Source organism: Neltuma alba, unplaced genomic scaffold (genome assembly GCF_004799145.2).
Source record: "Neltuma alba isolate B1F8T4 unplaced genomic scaffold, ASM479914v2 tig00010682_pilon, whole genome shotgun sequence".
Classification (NCBI taxonomy): domain Eukaryota; kingdom Viridiplantae; phylum Streptophyta; class Magnoliopsida; order Fabales; family Fabaceae; genus Neltuma; species Neltuma alba.
The window spans coordinates 294,361-312,501 of record NW_021635523.1 but is presented as its reverse complement, the minus strand read 5'-3'; the positions used below and the strand labels follow the sequence as shown (position 1 = coordinate 312,501).

Here is an 18,141-nt window from a genome sequence, read left to right as displayed (position 1 = left end):
TGACAATGAAGGTTGCGTATAATGACAACTAACTATGCATCAGAATGTAATACATAGCTAACTTTCATTTACAACTTCATATACATGTAATTACATCGATTTTATAACCCATTAAAAAAAATATAGTTGCACGTATCCAGTATCAAACTAATTATTTGTGTGTGTTGTGACATCTACAGAAAAAATTTATGTCACTTCTATTTACGAAAAAATTCTTTTGCCATCATTTGTCTAGGATCAAAGTGGCTTTTTTTTTCTTCCATTTTTTTCCTTTTGCCTCATGTAACTACTCACTCTTCTTTGCTGTCTCTTCTTCCTCTTTTTGTGACCTCTACCAATGAGTCAAGGGTACAGAAGGTCATGACTTTTGTGTAAAAAATTTAAAAAATCAGTTAATGTAAATCTGTACAATGCTGTTACTATTGACAAGTCAAGGAGCTATATTGACAACTGTCGCGGCCCATATTGACAACATATTTTCCTATTTCGCAGTAAGGGTTTCTAATCACACCAACCTTCATCTTTCTCATCAATTCTCCCTGAACTATGCCCAGACAGAGCAAGCCCACCTTCAATCCACCCACAATATACCTAGAAACAGAACACCCATAATCACCCTACCTACCTATAATAAAACCTCAACTTGAATGACCAAATACACACCAAACCAAAAACACAAGCGATTTTTGGCAATGATTGACATTAATAGAGTGGATGAGATTTTCAGATGGGAATGGAGGAAGAAACAGAATGAAATTTGGGTTTTTTCCCTCTTGCTTCCTGCGTATAGAGTGCTGATTTTCAGACTGAAAAACAGGGCAACTTTCAGTTAGTTTAGGTGCATCTCACCAGGGGCAGAAGCGTCTTTTTACAATTCATCAAATTGCACTCAAGTCTCTTTAGGACTTCAGAATCATTACCAAATTTCCTGAGACTTTTTTGTAGTATTTTGTGTTGCATGGGACCTCAATGTCATTTTTCTTGAAAATATATACCTTGAAATTTGAAACTTGTAGCAACGCGGTGTATGTAAAGTATAGACGCGGCATTTCATTGGCGTCCCTGAATTTTCTTGGGGCTAAAAAGATAAAATAAAATATTTACTAAATAGATAAAGTATTTGTGGCAAAGCAAAATGGTAAAATTTCAGGAAAAAAATGTTCTTGTATTGTATTTGAAAAAAACTATCAAACTTGTCACTGACTTTGACTAAAAAAAACTGTTATTATTAGTATACTTTTTATTATTAGCTATTTAATATTTGTTATTGTTAATTCACAATTTGTTAATTAATAATTTGTCATTACTAATATATTTCTTGTTATTTGTCATTCAACACTTGTTATTAAACTTTTTAATATAAGAACATTTTAATCATTTAATTACTTTTACAAAATACCAAATTAAGCACTACTTTTTCTTTGTCATTTTCAACTCTTAAATGTCTAATTTACTTTTTTAAGTTTGTTTTTATTTTAATTTTCATCTCCTAGACTTTAAAAAAAATTAAAAAGGAAACACGATGAAATTAAAGAAAAAATATAATTAACATGTCTTGAGTAAAAATAAGAAAATAAAAGTGTGAACAACAACAACACATTAGATTTGAATTATAATAAATTATTTGTAAAAAGATTAAACTTACTGAAACTAATTTATTAAATTAATTTAAAATTTAAACTTATAAAATAAATTCCTTGCCTTCCTCAAGCTTACGTATGAGCTTGATGAAAATAAATTAGAGGTAGCTAATCCCAGTTTGATGTCTTTAGTTTGGAAATTGAAATTGCCTTCCGTCGGATAGTGACCTTCTTCTTCTTCCTTTTGCGTCACCGGAGACTGATATCCATTTTTTCCGTCGAAGAACACAGTCACAATCACAAGATATGTCCTCCTCGCAGCCAAACGATTTTGTCGAAGATGATACCAGTACTGCACTGGATGCTTCCTTGCTCGTCACTAGCAAGTACGGTCGGCTATGGCGTCGGAGCTTGTACATTCGAATCTTCATATCTCGCAAGCGAACGACCACAACTACTACTGCCACACGCGAATCTGAACAATTATCTCAGTACACGTCATTACCCCCGTCCCCATCACTTCCCACGAGAACTTCCTCGGCTAAATCTTCTTGTGCGATTGATGTTCCCTCTGATAACGAAGAGGAGGATATTTTGCGTTTGGAACAGCGCATCAAAAGCGATATTGCTGGTATCGTGAAGCGCAAGGATTTGGACTCGCTTCGTGAGCTCGGGGGAGTCGACCGTGTTCGTTCAGTTCTTAGTCGTCGTCAATCAGAGGTGTATATCTGATCAATAAGGACATAATAACTACCTCTAAGTTAAGCTTCCCTGTTGTGGATTGTGATCCTCACTTTTAACTTTTACTTTAGTTTCGAATCTTGAAGTGGTCCAAGCTCCTAAAAAACAAAGCTCGCTGTAGAATTGCCTTTCGCATTTTGTGTTAATTGAGATCCTTTGGATAAATATGTGAACATCGACATGCGGGCGTTTATGATTGTCCCATTTTTACTGATGTTTCTGCGTTTTGGTGTCACTGGTGCGTGAAGGTGTTTTGGAACCACCGAGATTATTTTAATGCGAAATGAAACTGTTAAGGAAGAATCTGCGGTACTAAAGCCTATTTTGAACGGGGAACACACGGTACACGTGGACTGCAACCAGAAAAGTGAGGACGATGAGCAAGTGGTGGTCCGAAGGAGCAAGGGAAGGCTACCGGCCGCCCCTGAAGTTGAGGGAATGAGCAATTATATGATATCATTCTGATATTGTTTGTGGGCTGGAGTATTTTGTGATTGACGTTTCTCTCTGTTATTTTTCTGAAGTGTGGCTTCTTCCGTTCAAGTCTCTTTTCTTCTTCGTTACTGTTTCTTTGTTCTCTATATCAAGCTGTTTCGTCCCCTGTTATCTGTTCTTTCTTTGTATCAGACCCAAGACTTTGTTTTATTGATTTTGATTTCAGAAGTTTAAGTAGTGGTTTCAGTAGCGAGTTGTGGTTTTAGTTGCCGATTCTGTTAGAATATTATTTCTGCCATTTCCATCCATTACAGAATCTACCAGTTTTGGGGAACTTTTCGTAGCCTCCTACCGATGTAGGTCCATATTGGATCCATACGTGGGCTCCCCATGTACAAATCAAATTTGGTTCATTTATTTATTGAATGTGCACAGCCAAGAATTGCTTTAAAGTTTGGTTCTTTGATTCTTGAGAAAGATGTGATTTTTTATTAAATTCATTTTCTTTTTAACAGGAGAGCAATATTAATAATGGGAACCATCAAGTGTTGGAGGCCACTAACCAAGGTCATGGACTGAGCCTCTCGTGCTGTTTTGTCAATAGTTGCAGACGCAATAGTTACACAATTTCATTACTCATGATCTCAGCTCTGTTGTCCTTGGCCATAGAGATCAAGCTGGAAGGACCTAAATATGGTTGGCATGATACTGCAGCTGTACTTGTTGCGATAATCATGATTATCTCTTTCTCTTCTGTGCAAAGCTTTTGGCGTGAAAGAAAGATGCTAAAATTGTCACAGAAGAAATGCAAGTTGAAATTTACTGTTGTTAGAGGCGGAACTCTCCAAACGGTGGACATATCAGATATTATGGTTGGTGATACAGTGTGTCTTAAGATGGGTGACGAGGTTCCAGCTGATGGTTTGCTTCTAAATAATGAAAACTCTGTGCTGGATGAGACACAGGATCCATTTCTCTTGTTTGGTTCAAAAATATCTTTTGAGGGTGAAACTTCGATGCTTGTAACATCAGTTGGAAACAGAATATCAGTTGAGATGCAGAATTCGGCAGCAAATAATCCTGAAAAGATTATGCTGTTGGAAAGTCGAATTGAGAAGCCGATTTCTTTCATTCACAAAGTTGCCCTTCTTATCTCTGTGTTGGTTATGCTTGTGGTGCTCATTCGCCTGCTTCGCAAGAAAAATGGGGACAACAGTGGGTTACCAGAAATGAAGGGTAAGGTTTCAGTTGACTTCCTGATAAAATTGATGGAGAGAATTTTCTTGAAACCCCAAGGAAAAGTTTCCATTTTAACTAGCCTTATAACTGTTGCAATAATAAGTATGCAACATGGGGTGCCACTTATGGTTACGATTTCTCTGAAATACCAAATGGACAAGGTGGTATCAAACCAAGTTGCAGATCTTCATGATTTATCGTCTTGTGCAACAATGGGACTGGTTACAGTCATCTGTGTTGATGCATCTGGTGGGCTAATGTCTAAACCGATGGAGGTTAGTAGAATTCGGATTGGGGAGAGAGATATCAGCAATGATATGACATCAGAAATTAATGAAGTTGTGCTCGACAAACTTAAGCAAGGAGCCAGCGTATCTGTTCTTGCCCCGGAGTTTATTCTTTCTCCAGTGTCCAATTCACTTATTTCTTGGGCAGAAACCACTTGGGGCGTGAACAGAGAATCTTTTGGTGAGAACCTTACCATTCTTCAGCATAGCAAACAAAATGCTCAGGGAAAGGGAAATGGAGTTTTGGTGAGAAAAGTTGGAGACCATGAAAAAGATCTGCACTCGCACTGGAGTGGAGCAGCGTCTACAATACTGGAAATGTGTTCACACTATTATGATAGTAATGGCGAATACCATGGCATAACAAATCAGAAAATCAAATTTGGGGAAGTCATTAAAGAAATGGAGGATAGCGGCCTTGAGCCTATTGCACTTGCTTATCAAAAGACTGAGGCTCAGGAACTTCAACGAGATGGTCTAATCTTGCTAGCTCTGGTGGGTCTCAAACGCTCATTCTTTGAAGAGACAAGATCAGCCTTGACAGACCTAAAAAATGAAAGAATCAAGATCAAATTAGTGTCAGGGCATGACATTGTGGCAGTGAAAGCCTTAGCTTGTGAACTAGGAATAGAAGTTCCCGCTGAAGATGGTTTTATTCTTCAAGGAAAAGAAATTCAAGATTTAAATGGCCCAGCCAGGTCAAAGAAGTTGGATGAAGCACTGGTAATGGGAGGTTTCCTTCCTGATCACAAGGTTCTCATGATTAGGTGTTTGCAAGATGAGGGTGACGTGGTTGCATTCTTTGGAGGATTGACATTAAATGACCCTGCAGTTCGAGAGGCAGCTGATATAGTGATCGATGCTAAGTCTCAGAACCTGAAATCTGATATGGAGAGTTCAAATGTATCTATTGAATGTTTCAGTGCAATAACTACAATTGTGAGGGCTGGGAGATGTCAATATCACAACATTCAAAAGTTCATTCAATTTCAGCTCACAACTAACTTATCTGGGTTATTCATAACCTTGATTACAACAATGTGCACCGGACAGTCTCCCCTAACGGCCATCCAGTTGATTTGGGTGAACTCGATAGTGTGCATTTTGGGAGGCCTAATGATGTTAATGAATTTAGACATCAGGGAAGATCAGCATGCTAACCAACCAAATAACCGGAAGCAGTCACTTATAACCCAAGAAATCTGGAAAGACATAGCCATTGATGTCTTGCTGCGGGCTTCTGTTTCTATGATATTTCTTTTTGGAGGACAAGTTACAGACAGCACAAAACAAGTTAGGAAGACTATGATCTTCAACATATTCATGTTATGTCAGGTCTTCAAGCAGCTCAACTTCTTGGGCCTAGCAATGAAGAAGGGAGTTTTCAAGATGGTTCCTCTGAGCTACTGTTTCTTGGTCGCATTAGGGGTTTGCCTGGTTATGCAGGTTCTGGTGATTCAATTTGCAAATAGCCTAGCAGATTGCATGAGCCTGAATGCAACTCAATGGGTTATCTGTTTCTTGGTTAGTTCTCTTTCATGGGTAATTGAGTGGCCACTGAAGAAGATTCTTACTTGGATATTTCATCATTTTTATCCCTAGTATTCACCCACAAATGTTAGATATATGTGCAGTATTGACCATAGGTCAGAGCTCAAACATTTCAATGGCCTATCCAAATGCTAATTGGATATTTCATTATTTTCATCTCTGTGCCATATTACTGTAATATTCACCGATCTTTGTATAATATGTGTATTATTGACCATAGAAACCAAACATTTCGCTAGTGGCATATTTAATCAATGCAGATATTACTGGTATTTATGCAGCGCCATGTCACACACACACACACACGTATAATTTTTGTGTATTACCTCTGTGCATATATATAGTCACCAGTCTACCATTGCGGCACTGTATGAGAAGCATGTATCAATGGACCATCTAGCAGTTAGGTGGTGCAAATTTAGGAGTGAATATAGTTATTCTTTTTTTTTTTTACAGTATAATCAATTAGTCAGGCTTTTCATAGTAGAAACTTCCCTGTTAGATATTGATTTATTGCATTATGTGTAAATATTACTCCTCCGGTCTTAATATAGGACCTAATTTAATAACTGATGTTAGTTTATATGTAAGATCTATTTTACATGTTTATCAATTTTTCTGAAGTTAACTTTATCAGTAGGAAAGGGAATAAGGGAATTAAGAAAGATAATTTGGGTATTTTAGGAAAAAAATATTATATTAACTAAGTTAACTAACATAATTAATTTAGGTAAATTAGTTAATTAGGTTTTACATTAAGAATTGGAAGAGTGTATTTTTTTTATAACACAGGCTGCTCTCATCTCTTGTACCCAAGTATTGGTTGTAACTTCAAACTCTCTTTACTGTATTATTGTTTCTTAAAGTCTTTCTAGAAATTTTTTAATCAAAATTATGTAAATATTCTCTTTATTCTAATACTCCTCCTGTCCTTAATATATGACCCAATTCTTGAGTTGGTTTTGATTCTAAATATAATACTCATTTTTCATATTTATCAATTTTCTCTAAATTACCCCTATAGATACTCCCTCAACCATAATCAAGTAAAAGAGGGAGAATGGGTATTAAGAAAGATAATTATGGTGTTTTAGGAAAAACGTGTTACATTTCTTATAATTAACTAACTTACCTAACTTCCTTAATCTAATCAAATTAGTTAAATAGATTTTATATTAAGGATCGGGAGAGTAATATATATCATAAACAATATGTTATGTTATACCTTAAGTTAATTTTATAAGTAACTCAACTTATATTTGTTTCTAACATAGATGGCGTCAAAAAAGACTACATCACAAGAGATTTTTCAGACGTTGATCCTCACCAATATCTACTGCGCAAAAGAAGTTTGAATTCATACCGTGCATCTGCACCCAAAAATCAAGTAGAAGCTTGGCATCCCCCGACTCCAGGCCCCAATTCAGACCAACCACAGTTTTGTATTCAGCGAACTGTGTAGCCATTGCAGCAAAAAACTTTCTTGTTTGCTCACTGACAGCTTAAGTTCGTAAAAGCTCATGATTACATTCCTTGACAAAACTATGCATTACCCATTTTCCATCAAGCCTTCTTTTTACATGCTTGCTTGCTTTACAATCAGTCAGAACAAGATCTTCAACCAGTTGAATTTTCAGCATCTTGCTTCTTCTGTCGGGCGCGTGGTCGATTGAATGATTTGCCATGCTCTCTTTCTGTTCCATACCTGGAACGAGCAAATTTTGCATTTATAAATTCTCGTGCTGTTTCAAACATAAGCTTATCAAAATAAGTTGAAAATAAGTTTTGAACATATCCCTGTGTTTAGTTTCTCGCATACGTTAAGCCTAAGTAGAATCATTTTTTTTTATATAAAAAAACTTTCTTTACTCTTAAATGAATTAGTAGAGAAAATTTTACTTTTTAATTTTATGGAAAAATGCATTAAAAAGTTAACTAAATAATTCATATTCTAATTTGGGTCACTGAATTTATGAAATCCCTGTCAAGCCATATAACCCAAAAAAGAATTTAGAAATTTAGTCAAATTACGTCAATGCCCTAAGGTTTAGTCAAGATTTATTGTAAATGTATTTTGGAAAAAAAAAAAAGAAAACTATAACTTAGAATTAAAATTGTGGACTGCATAATGAAACTTGTTAATTTTGAAGTTTGTCTTTTGCTTATGTTTTTTCCCCCCCAAGATTTAACAGAAATGTTTTCTAAAGAAAAAAGAAGTTATTAATTTGTTAACTACATAATAAAACTTGTTAATTTTAAAGATTATCTTGTGCTCAAGCTTTTTTTTTTTTAAAGATTTATTGGAAATGTTTTGTGATGAAAGATAAGTTGTTAATTAGAAATTAAAACTTATTAACTATATAATGAAATTTGTTAATTTTTAAAGTCGTATTGTGCTTAATTTTTTTTCAAAGATTTTTTTAGAAATGTGTTATGGTGAAAGGGAAGTTGGTAATTCCAAATTGTAATTTGTGAAATATGTAACAGAAAGGTTATATTGTGCTTAAGTTCGAATTAAGATTTATTATAAATGTATTGTAGTGAAAGAGAAGTTGTTAATTCGAGGTTGTAATTTGCGCGCTTTTGTAATGAAACTTATTAATTTTTAAGATTGTTGTGAAAAATGAGAAAAGTACAAAGATTGAGATGAGGGAGATGGAGAAAATAAGAGGAAATTGGAGGAGAAATTAAGGGGGAGTTCTGGTTCACTTCATTGTCTCAAATGTGTGTACATCATCTCCTATTTATAGGACCCCAATATTGAAGACTAACCTAAAGAGTTACAAGTACATAAAGAAAGGAATTAAGCAACATAATTGTACAATTGGAGGTTATAGGAAATCAATACTTGAAACCCTTCAATTTGGGAGTTATAAGGTATAATGCCATTAACCATGAGAAGGAATCCTAAGGGACTAAGGAGTTATGAACATCCACACAACATAATGTTTACAACACTCCCCCTTGGATGTTCATAAACAAATATTGTGCCTCATTAAAACCTTACTAAGAAAAACCCAGTGGGACAAAATCCTAGTGAAGGAAAAAGAGTACACAATATACATTAAAGCTGTTTCGTTAAAAAACCTTAACAAAAAAACCCCGTGGGACAAAATCTTGGCTAAGGAAAAGAGTACAACATGATCTTTGCTCCCCCTAATGACAACATCACTTTTACTCCCCCTGTCAACAGCATCACTCTCTATCATTTTATCATAATAGAGTATACTAATTTCTCAAGTTGTCCAATGCTTTTTCAAGCATATCTTTTTTTTAGCTAAACTATGCATAGTACGTCATCATCAAATTATATTGAAATGTATTCATCTAACATATCTTCTAGATATGTGGAATTATCAATATATTTTTTACTTGCACTGAGAAAACTGCAAAGAAAGTTTATTCTGAAAAATACTATAATATATCTTGCATCGACATAATTAATTTAATTTGAATAAAATGATATCATGTAATAGTTTCATAGAACTGCATATCCAATCTCAGTTTCGTTATTCACATGCATACCTGCAGAAACTTATCTTTACCATAATATTGACAATATATGTAAATATTATTATAGAATAAATATATGGGACTTCTAATATATTTAGTTGAATATATTTTGCAAACAAAATTATCATAACAAAATCAATCATTTTGCAATCATTGATGCATTCAATAACTTGATCTACGGGTCAAGTAAGATACGAAATTATTTATTTCTAATACATTTTTCTAAGCCAGATATGTATACTCAAATTATCTTATTCAGCATAATTTTTTAAGCATTGGATGATTTTCTTCTATAAATGCTTCTGGCATTTTAAATCCCTCAAGAATTCTCATGTAAACTTCATTATTTAGTGAGCCATATGTATATGCTATAACGATATCTAACAGACGCATATTTCATTTTTCATATACTGCCAAACTAGTAATATATGCAAAAACTATTGCATCCATCACAAAATATTATGCCTAATCATAATCACTGGACCTTTGTGAAATTCTTTATTTTCACAAAAATATTCATATGTCACATAATAACTTCGTATTTGATGTGTTTGGATTGCAGGTTCATAATTTTCACATATTAAAATAATAATTATGTTTCCATTGCATCTTTTCTCTTTTCCTTTTGCTTTTGGCCAAATTTCTATTTTCATATAAAATCCTCTTTAAAATCACGTGATATTATTATCAAAAATGTTGTCGACAACTTTATCTTTTTGGTTCCATTTTTCCTCTTGTGGCATAACTTATTGAGATCTCTTCATTATTTTTCAGGTACCTGAACCTCTTTTGGGGCCTTTTTTTTTCAACTAGTTATGTCTCAGTACTCTTCTAGAGCACATGCCTCCTTAATATAACTTTTAAATTTCATGCTCCTTTTTTATCAATATAATTATATTGGAACCGATTAATCTCTTATGCTTCAGGCATGTCTCACTTTTATTTATACTAATTGGAGTATTTTCAGCTGGAATATGAGATTTAATAATACTCACTTAGGTCAACAATAGCATCTGGCACATATTTTGTAATATCTCATGGATGCATTCTTTGATGAACTTCTGATTCATACTATGATATATCTGAGGATCTATACTTGATAATAATAATGCATTCTATATGTTATCTTTTTCCAACTACTCAATTTCTCCCCCTCATTTTGGGAAAATTTTGTCGAATGATAATTAATTAATCATGCAGTATGAGTCTCCTCAATTCATTTGCTTCTTTTAGAAACATCTCTTTTGTTTCTTTTATATATAAACAAGAAGAAGGAGATTCTTACCCAACATTCATTCCAATTTTTTATATCCATCTATATGTATATTGTGGTGGATCAATAGACATAAGCATTGCACATTTAAACTTTTAAGATGGAAGGTATTTGGCTCCTGACCAAAAGCCAATTTCATTAGGAGAATTTTATTGGCTTGATTTGCATAAATGTTGCAACATATCAAACTAAACAAGCCAACCTTGAGATGAAGATCTTGTTCTCAAAAGTATTAATCTAGCCATTCATGGAGGCTAATAATTCTGCCAGATCATTCTGTTAAGCAGACTTTTCAATTATTTTTCTAACAAATGCATGTTGATCACTGAAATTCTCGGATATAAATTCACAATCTTTTTCAATAGAAATTTTCTGGATCTCATAGTCTGGAACTTGTGCACTCAACATTATGATTACTCAAATAATTTTGCAAACTTCAGGTTGCAAATTAATAATAATACATGTAACCATCTTATAGATGCATCTATCAAATTTATTAAATACTAGTATGGTTTACATGCTATTGGTATGGGCCCATATATCTGAATTTGATATATTTCTAGAAATGTAGAGATCCATTTTACATCATAACTAGTGATATCAATGTAATCAATTTTTCATTGAGAATAAGCAGCATATGAATTCTTGGATCATATAATATGTTGGCTCTTCATGAAGAATCTTCTGGTTCTTCAATGAATGTTGATACAGAATCATCAATAATTTGTTACATCATATATATTATTTATGATAATCAGACAAGCCACCCCAACTATACATTAATTAGGCGAGTAAACTTCTGGTTTACTGTAACAAGTTTCAAGTGAAACTCTATCCAACATCAACTCACACTTGTATTTCAACAGTCTCCCCCTCAAGTGTGAGTCATAAAAACATGTTTTCCTTATTCATGTATTTCAAAAACAGTGACTAGCATATAATAGGCTAATAACCTCTATCACTTGGAAGTCCAAGTACTTCCTAGTTCATATATAATTATGGATTTTAATTCGATTAGGTTATTACTTTTCAGACTCTTTCGAAACCGAAGTTCTAATGTAGATCAATGGGTCATATTTTTTTACCATTAATTCTTTATCTGCCCATAAAGAAAAATATTTATTAGTTCTTTAGGAACTATATTAATATTTTTACACATAATTCTTCAGGAACTAAGTAATTTGAGAAGAATAAGGAGACAAATTCATCTTAATAATATCGTAATACATAATAATAAATAGTTATAAGTATCATAAGTTTAACTTGTAATATATATAGAATTTACGCATACTGCAAAGATGATTTTGTCCAACCAATCGAAATTAATATCAACTATTTATAATAAATTTTCTCATAAAGTTAAATAAATTTCTATTTTTTCAATTCAAATGTGACATAAATATATGATTTTTTCTCTCAAATGTCACAGTAAAAACTAATTTAATTGTAAATATACAATTTTCTTTTATACTTTTTCAAAATGTATGAACTTAAAGAATTAAATAATGTTTGAATTAATCCAATAATCATAATTTTTTAAACTATAATTATCATTTGCACATGCTTAATTTATTCTCATAAGCAAACTCATATAATTAAAAAGAACACAAATATAGAATATCTTTTAAAATAAACTTTCTGAGAATAAAGGGTAAAATTGAACTTATTGTCAAAACTTCTTAACATTAATATATATTATTTATTTAATTTGTAATACTCAAAATATATCTTCTGAAAAATTACTTACACATTATATGAATACTTAACTATTCTTTCTCAACTAATTTCTTGTTTAGTTAAACTCAAAACAATTTCAAATGCTCACAATAAAATTTATTGTCAATAAATCACAATAAATCATTCAAACTAAGATCATACAAATAGCATATAAATAAACAAAATATGAACAATATATCATCTCTTTAATTTGCGTACAAATATCACAATAAAGTATCAATATCATAATATGACCTTTTTTTTTTTTTGCTATTCTATTGATATGAAAATAAATTATATTCACAATTCATATTTATAAATATGCAAGTAAATTGGCACAATAAATTAACATTTCAAAGTGACCAATAACTACTTTTAATGTTTATCAATATCTTAATATCAAATACTTATAATAATATATTTCTACCAATCAATCACAAGAAATTTAAAATAATATTATATAACCTTCTGGATATAGCCTTCTAGGCTAATGATTATATTTTTCAACTTTGACTAATTTGAACATATTTCTCTATAAGACATTACCTTGGGCATTATAACTACATTTTCATACTTTTCATAATATATCTTGATCTTTTGATTTCATAACCAATTTTAACATTTACTTTCAATAGATTGGTACATATATTTGTCTATATGACTTCTGGTCATATTATGATATTTACTCATAATTGTTTTTTACTATAGAGATATCAATATCTCCTCAATTATGGTTTAATAGCTAAAACCAAATATTATTGCCCTTTAATTATTAATTCCAACGGTACAATGTGGGCATGCTCTTTATCACTCTTATAGACATGTTCCTTACTTTCAACAGCACATAATCAATTTATTCAAATATTAGTCTTCAGGACTATAGTAAAAATCTTTCAAATAAAGCTCTTTTATGCCATTTGATGTTTGAACTATTAGCCTTCAAGGCTTTGATACTTGTCACAATATAGCCTTCAGGGCTTCAATATTTGTCACCATGTAGCTTTCAGGGCTTTGATATTTGTCATTATCAAATCATCAAAGTGCCATAGATTTTTCTTGTCATTCCATTTAAAAGCATCCATAGTGTTCTTTCACAAAAAACAATTGCAAAAGTGATATGACTTCTGGTCATCTAATCACATATGGCTTCTAGCCATTTAATAAAATGAAATTAAATAATATCGTAATGAAATAAATTAAATAAATTAAAATTCATAATCAAATATAAATAACATTATATAATCATATATATAATACTGCGACATAACATAAACCAAACAGATATATGTAAACAAACAATAGAACAAGAAGTATGGAAAAATAAATAAAATAAACAACACAATATCACAATGGGGAGATAATAGAATTAAAATGTATAAAAAGAATAAATTAATAAATAACATAAAAGAACAACATAATATATAGCAAATATATAGAAAATTAAAATTAGACGTGATAATAAGATAAAAAGAATAATTGGGTAAGGAGAAGTTAGTAGAAAGTATTATCATATACTATAAGAATATATTAATTTACAAAGGACTCATACCTCAAATCTTTAGAGCAAACTCGTGTGATAACGTGTTGTGAAAAATGAGAAAAGTACAAAGATTGAGATGAGGGAGATGGAGAAAATAAGAGGAAATTGGAGGAGAAATTAAGGGGGAGTTCTAGTTCACTTCATTGTCTCAAATGTGTGTACATCATCTCCTATTTATAGGACCCCAATATTGAAGACTAACCTAAAGAGTTACAAGTACATAAAGAAAGGAATTAAGCAACATAATTGTACAATTGGAGGTTATAGGAAATCAATACTTGAAACCCTTCAATTTGGGAGTTATAAGGTATAATGCCATTAACCATGAGAAGGAATCCCAAGGGGCTAAGGAGTTATGAACATCCACACAACATAATGTTTACAACAAAGATTGTATTGTGCCTAAATTTTATTTAAAATTTATTGCAAATGTATTATGATGAAAGAAAAATTGTTAATTTTAAATTGTAACTTATGAACTGTATAATGAAGCATATTAATTTTTTTGACAAAAAAAGTATTAATTTTTAATAATGTATTCTGCTTAAGTTTTAGTAAAAATCTATTGCAACTATACCACGTTCAAAGAAAAGTTGTTGAAATCTATTGCGAATGAAACTTGTTAGCTGCCTAGGGCCATTCTTGTCGTTTTGTTAGATTTTAAAATCCCTAATCGAGTTACCTAACCTCTTTTTTTTTGCCTGCTATAACTCAGAATATTCTTAAGCTATGTTGAGTTTGATATTAATTTCTATTAAATCAACAGCATTAAGATTAAAATTTTCTCAACAAATAAGAAATTTCATAACTTTAGAAACTCTAACTTTAATTTGAGTTATTCAGTTGGCTTTTCAAGTAATTTTTTTCTAATTTTATTTGTAAATATTTATGAAGTAGCAATATTTTTCCTTTACAAGCATATATGTTATACAAAATAAAAAAAAAAAAACGCTGAAGGGTATACTTTAAAATAAAAAATATGTAGCTTTATAATTTGACTGCAAACTTTTAAATAAGAGATAAGCAAACGAATAATTAAATTTTTGTTAAACTTTTTTTTTCACAGAAATTATCAAATAAGTGAATAAATTAAGTTAATAATCAAACATGCTCAATAAATAAATAAATTAAATTAATTGATAAATTGTTTTCTTCTGCTAAAAAACAGTTCGTTGCAAACCGTTCTTTTGGTAGTGGCTGTTTTCTTCTCGTCTCAGTTGTGTGACTCCCCTCCCACAGAAACCAATGAGGAAGCAGATCTTGATATGTCCACGTGGCAGAAGGATAGCCACTTTAGATACCCAAAAAATCAACAAGGAAATCCACATCCAACACAACGACCAATAGGAAGCCGCTGGGCTGTACAAATCCTCATCCACAATATCACATGGAATCCTTCTCTCTCTTCTATAAACATTACTCCAACGCCTCATTCTTCTGATCAGAACGCAGACCAACCAGTCCAGAATCATCATATCAACATCATCGTCGCCGCCGTCGCCATGGCCACCTCTGCTATCCAACAATCAGCATTCGTCGGACAGACCGCATTGAAGCAGGCAAATGAGCTCGTCCGGAAAGCCGGCACCTCTGGCAACGGCCGCTTCACCATGCGTCGCACCGTCAAGAGTGCTCCTCAGAGCATCTGGTAAATTTAACCATCGACCTCTTTCATTTAATTTCTACTCATCAACGTAATTTTTATGCCATTTGCTTTTTACTGATGCGATTGAATTCTCTGAAACAGGTATGGTCCTGACCGTCCCAAGTACTTGGGTCCATTCTCCGAGCAAATTCCGTCGTACCTGACTGGTGAATTCCCCGGCGACTACGGATGGGACACCGCCGGCTTATCTGCAGATCCCGAGACCTTTGCCAGGAACCGTGAGCTTGAAGTGATTCACTGCAGGTGGGCCATGCTTGGGGCTTTGGGATGCGTCTTCCCTGAAATCCTTGAGAAGAACGGCGTCAAGTTTGGTGAGGCAGTATGGTTCAAGGCTGGTGCCCAGATCTTCTCCGAAGGTGGCCTTGATTATCTCGGCAACCCTAACCTCATCCACGCCCAGAGCATCCTCGCAATCTGGGCTTGTCAGGTCAGATTAGATTCGGTGCCTTTCTTACCAGAACATTACTCTCTAGTTAACATAAAGATACAAAGCGAGATGAGTAATTCATGAAATAAATTTCGAATTTAAATTTAGGACAAAACTAAACTCATGTATATTTATGACCGGAGGTAATATGCATAATATAGTACTCCCTTCTCCCTTGAGTCCTAAATATAAATAACAATATCTCTCTCTTATATATAAGTTACACTTTGCATATAGGTAAAAGTTTAATGCATTTTTTATTTTTATCCCAATTAATTACATGTATATCTCATTTTTTTAAAGTCAATCCCTCTCAATTATCATCTCGTTTTGGGGGGGGGGGGAAAATTAAATCTTGTCCACACGTATTATTTTTAATTAATTTTGGCTAATGTGATTTTGTTAGTTGTTATTTATACCTGGGATTGGAGGGAGTATACATCAGTTGCTGTTAATTGACTAAAATTGCATAATCCAAACATTTCATGGTTTGTTTGGAATTGTTTATATGCAGTATTTTAATTATAACTTACAGAAAGAAATAAACATATGAGAGGAGTTTTGTCTCATCGACTGATGTGAAATGTGAAATGTACTTATATAAGTGATACTAAATAATGTTTGTGGGGGTGTTTCAGGTTGTTCTGATGGGATTCGTTGAAGGGTACAGAGTTGGAGGAGGACCACTTGGGGAAGGGCTAGACCCAATCTACCCAGGTGGAGCATTTGACCCACTTGGTCTGGCAGATGACCCAGACGCATTCGCAGAGTTGAAGGTGAAGGAGATCAAGAACGGGCGATTGGCAATGTTCTCCATGTTCGGATTCTTCGTTCAGGCCATTGTCACAGGCAAAGGCCCCATTCAGAACCTTTTTGATCACGTTGCTGACCCTGTTGCTAACAATGCCTGGGCTTATGCCACTAACTTCGTCCCTGGTCAATGAGAAGGTTTTCAGCTGTAGCTTTATATTCTCTCATTCTTCTGCTATATTGTAGCCACTTGCTGATATGTAATGATATGTAATATCATACTTATCACTACTTTAATTTGTGTAATTACACTAGCAGAAGAAGAATCTGTGCCATAGTGGTTTCATCATGTTCATTAATTAGCAGTCTCAGCATTTTATGCATCAATGCAACTTATGGATCAGAGATTGTGCTTGGCTAGGGCAATTTGCATGATCTATAGTTCTTGATTCCTTTGAAACTCAGGTATCATGTGAAGATAAATATCTTCTCAAGATGTAAAAAGATTAGTCGTAAGCTAAGTAACTAATTTGAAGGTATTAAAAAAAATCGGTTAAGTTTGCTATTTATAACAAATGTGTGTATATAAATTACTTTTTTTAACCATCCGCATTCAAATTATAAAACCTCAACCGAAATGTTTTGGGGACAAAAATGATAAATTTAGAAAACAAAATAAATTGAAGTTTTATGTTTAAAAGCATATTCAACTTTCATCTAATTATTATATTAAAAATCGGAGGTAGTGCTTCAATAATATTATCAACAGCGGCAAGCCAACTCCGTGCTGAGATATGTTAACATCTATCTAGCGTTTAATAATGAAAATGAAAACAGTAAATAATGATTTAAGTGATTATGTGTTGAAAAATGATTTTCATTAGATGCATATATATTAGTTATCAAGCTAAGCAACAAAGCCATAAATTTCAATTATAAAGCTTAAACCCATTTCTTAAACGAGTATCAGGAAATAACTGGTGAAGATATCTGCAGAGTTGCCACAAGCGTCTTCAACGAGTGAGGCGAACCATATATTATTAAGAAGGCAGAATGTTTCAATATATTAAGAAAATACTACCTTCGATCATTAATATAAAATTTATTTGACTAATAATAAAATATGTTATATGATCTCTCTAAAATACTTACATACATCATTAGATTATATATTAGTTTATAAGTGAGTCAAATTAGTTTAAAAAAACAATAAATATAGATATTTTAAAGTAATTAATTTATCTTCATTACTTTCTCCAAATTAACCTACTCAACTTTATATTAAGAACGACTTCCCTCAATAGACAATCTTTGCAGTTAATGCAATAAATTCTAATTTAATTTATATTTAATGATGTGGAAAAACTTAATTAAAACAACCACTCCCTTTGGTCGTTATTATAAAGGCCCTTCTAGAAAAAAT

At 32.7% G+C, this 18,141-nt stretch overlaps 2 protein-coding genes across 3 annotated transcripts; both read left to right on the top strand.

Annotated features, from left to right (window-relative positions):
* Nucleotides 1-1,816: 1,816 nt before the first annotated feature.
* Nucleotides 1,817-6,107, top strand: LOC114758227 (calcium-transporting ATPase 12, plasma membrane-type-like). The gene is made up of 2 exons (XM_028947254.1): nt 1,817-2,300; nt 3,272-6,107. Exons 1-2 carry the CDS (start codon nt 1,887-1,889, stop codon nt 5,882-5,884), a joined length of 3,027 nt encoding a protein of 1,008 aa, XP_028803087.1. The 5' UTR covers nt 1,817-1,886; the 3' UTR covers nt 5,885-6,107.
* Nucleotides 2,546-17,147, top strand: LOC114758228 (chlorophyll a-b binding protein 151, chloroplastic). 2 transcript variants are annotated; one of them, XM_028947256.1, is made up of 4 exons: nt 2,546-2,550; nt 15,342-15,523; nt 15,623-15,968; nt 16,607-17,147. In XM_028947256.1, exons 2-4 carry the CDS (start codon nt 15,378-15,380, stop codon nt 16,910-16,912), a joined length of 798 nt encoding a protein of 265 aa, XP_028803089.1. In that variant the 5' UTR covers nt 2,546-2,550; nt 15,342-15,377; the 3' UTR covers nt 16,913-17,147. The 2 variants fall into 2 exon arrangements, with proteins under 2 accessions (XP_028803089.1, XP_028803088.1); XM_028947255.1 differs by lacking the exon at nt 2,546-2,550 and having other exon boundaries at nt 15,309-15,523.
* The last annotated feature ends 994 nt before the right edge of the window (nt 17,148-18,141 follow it).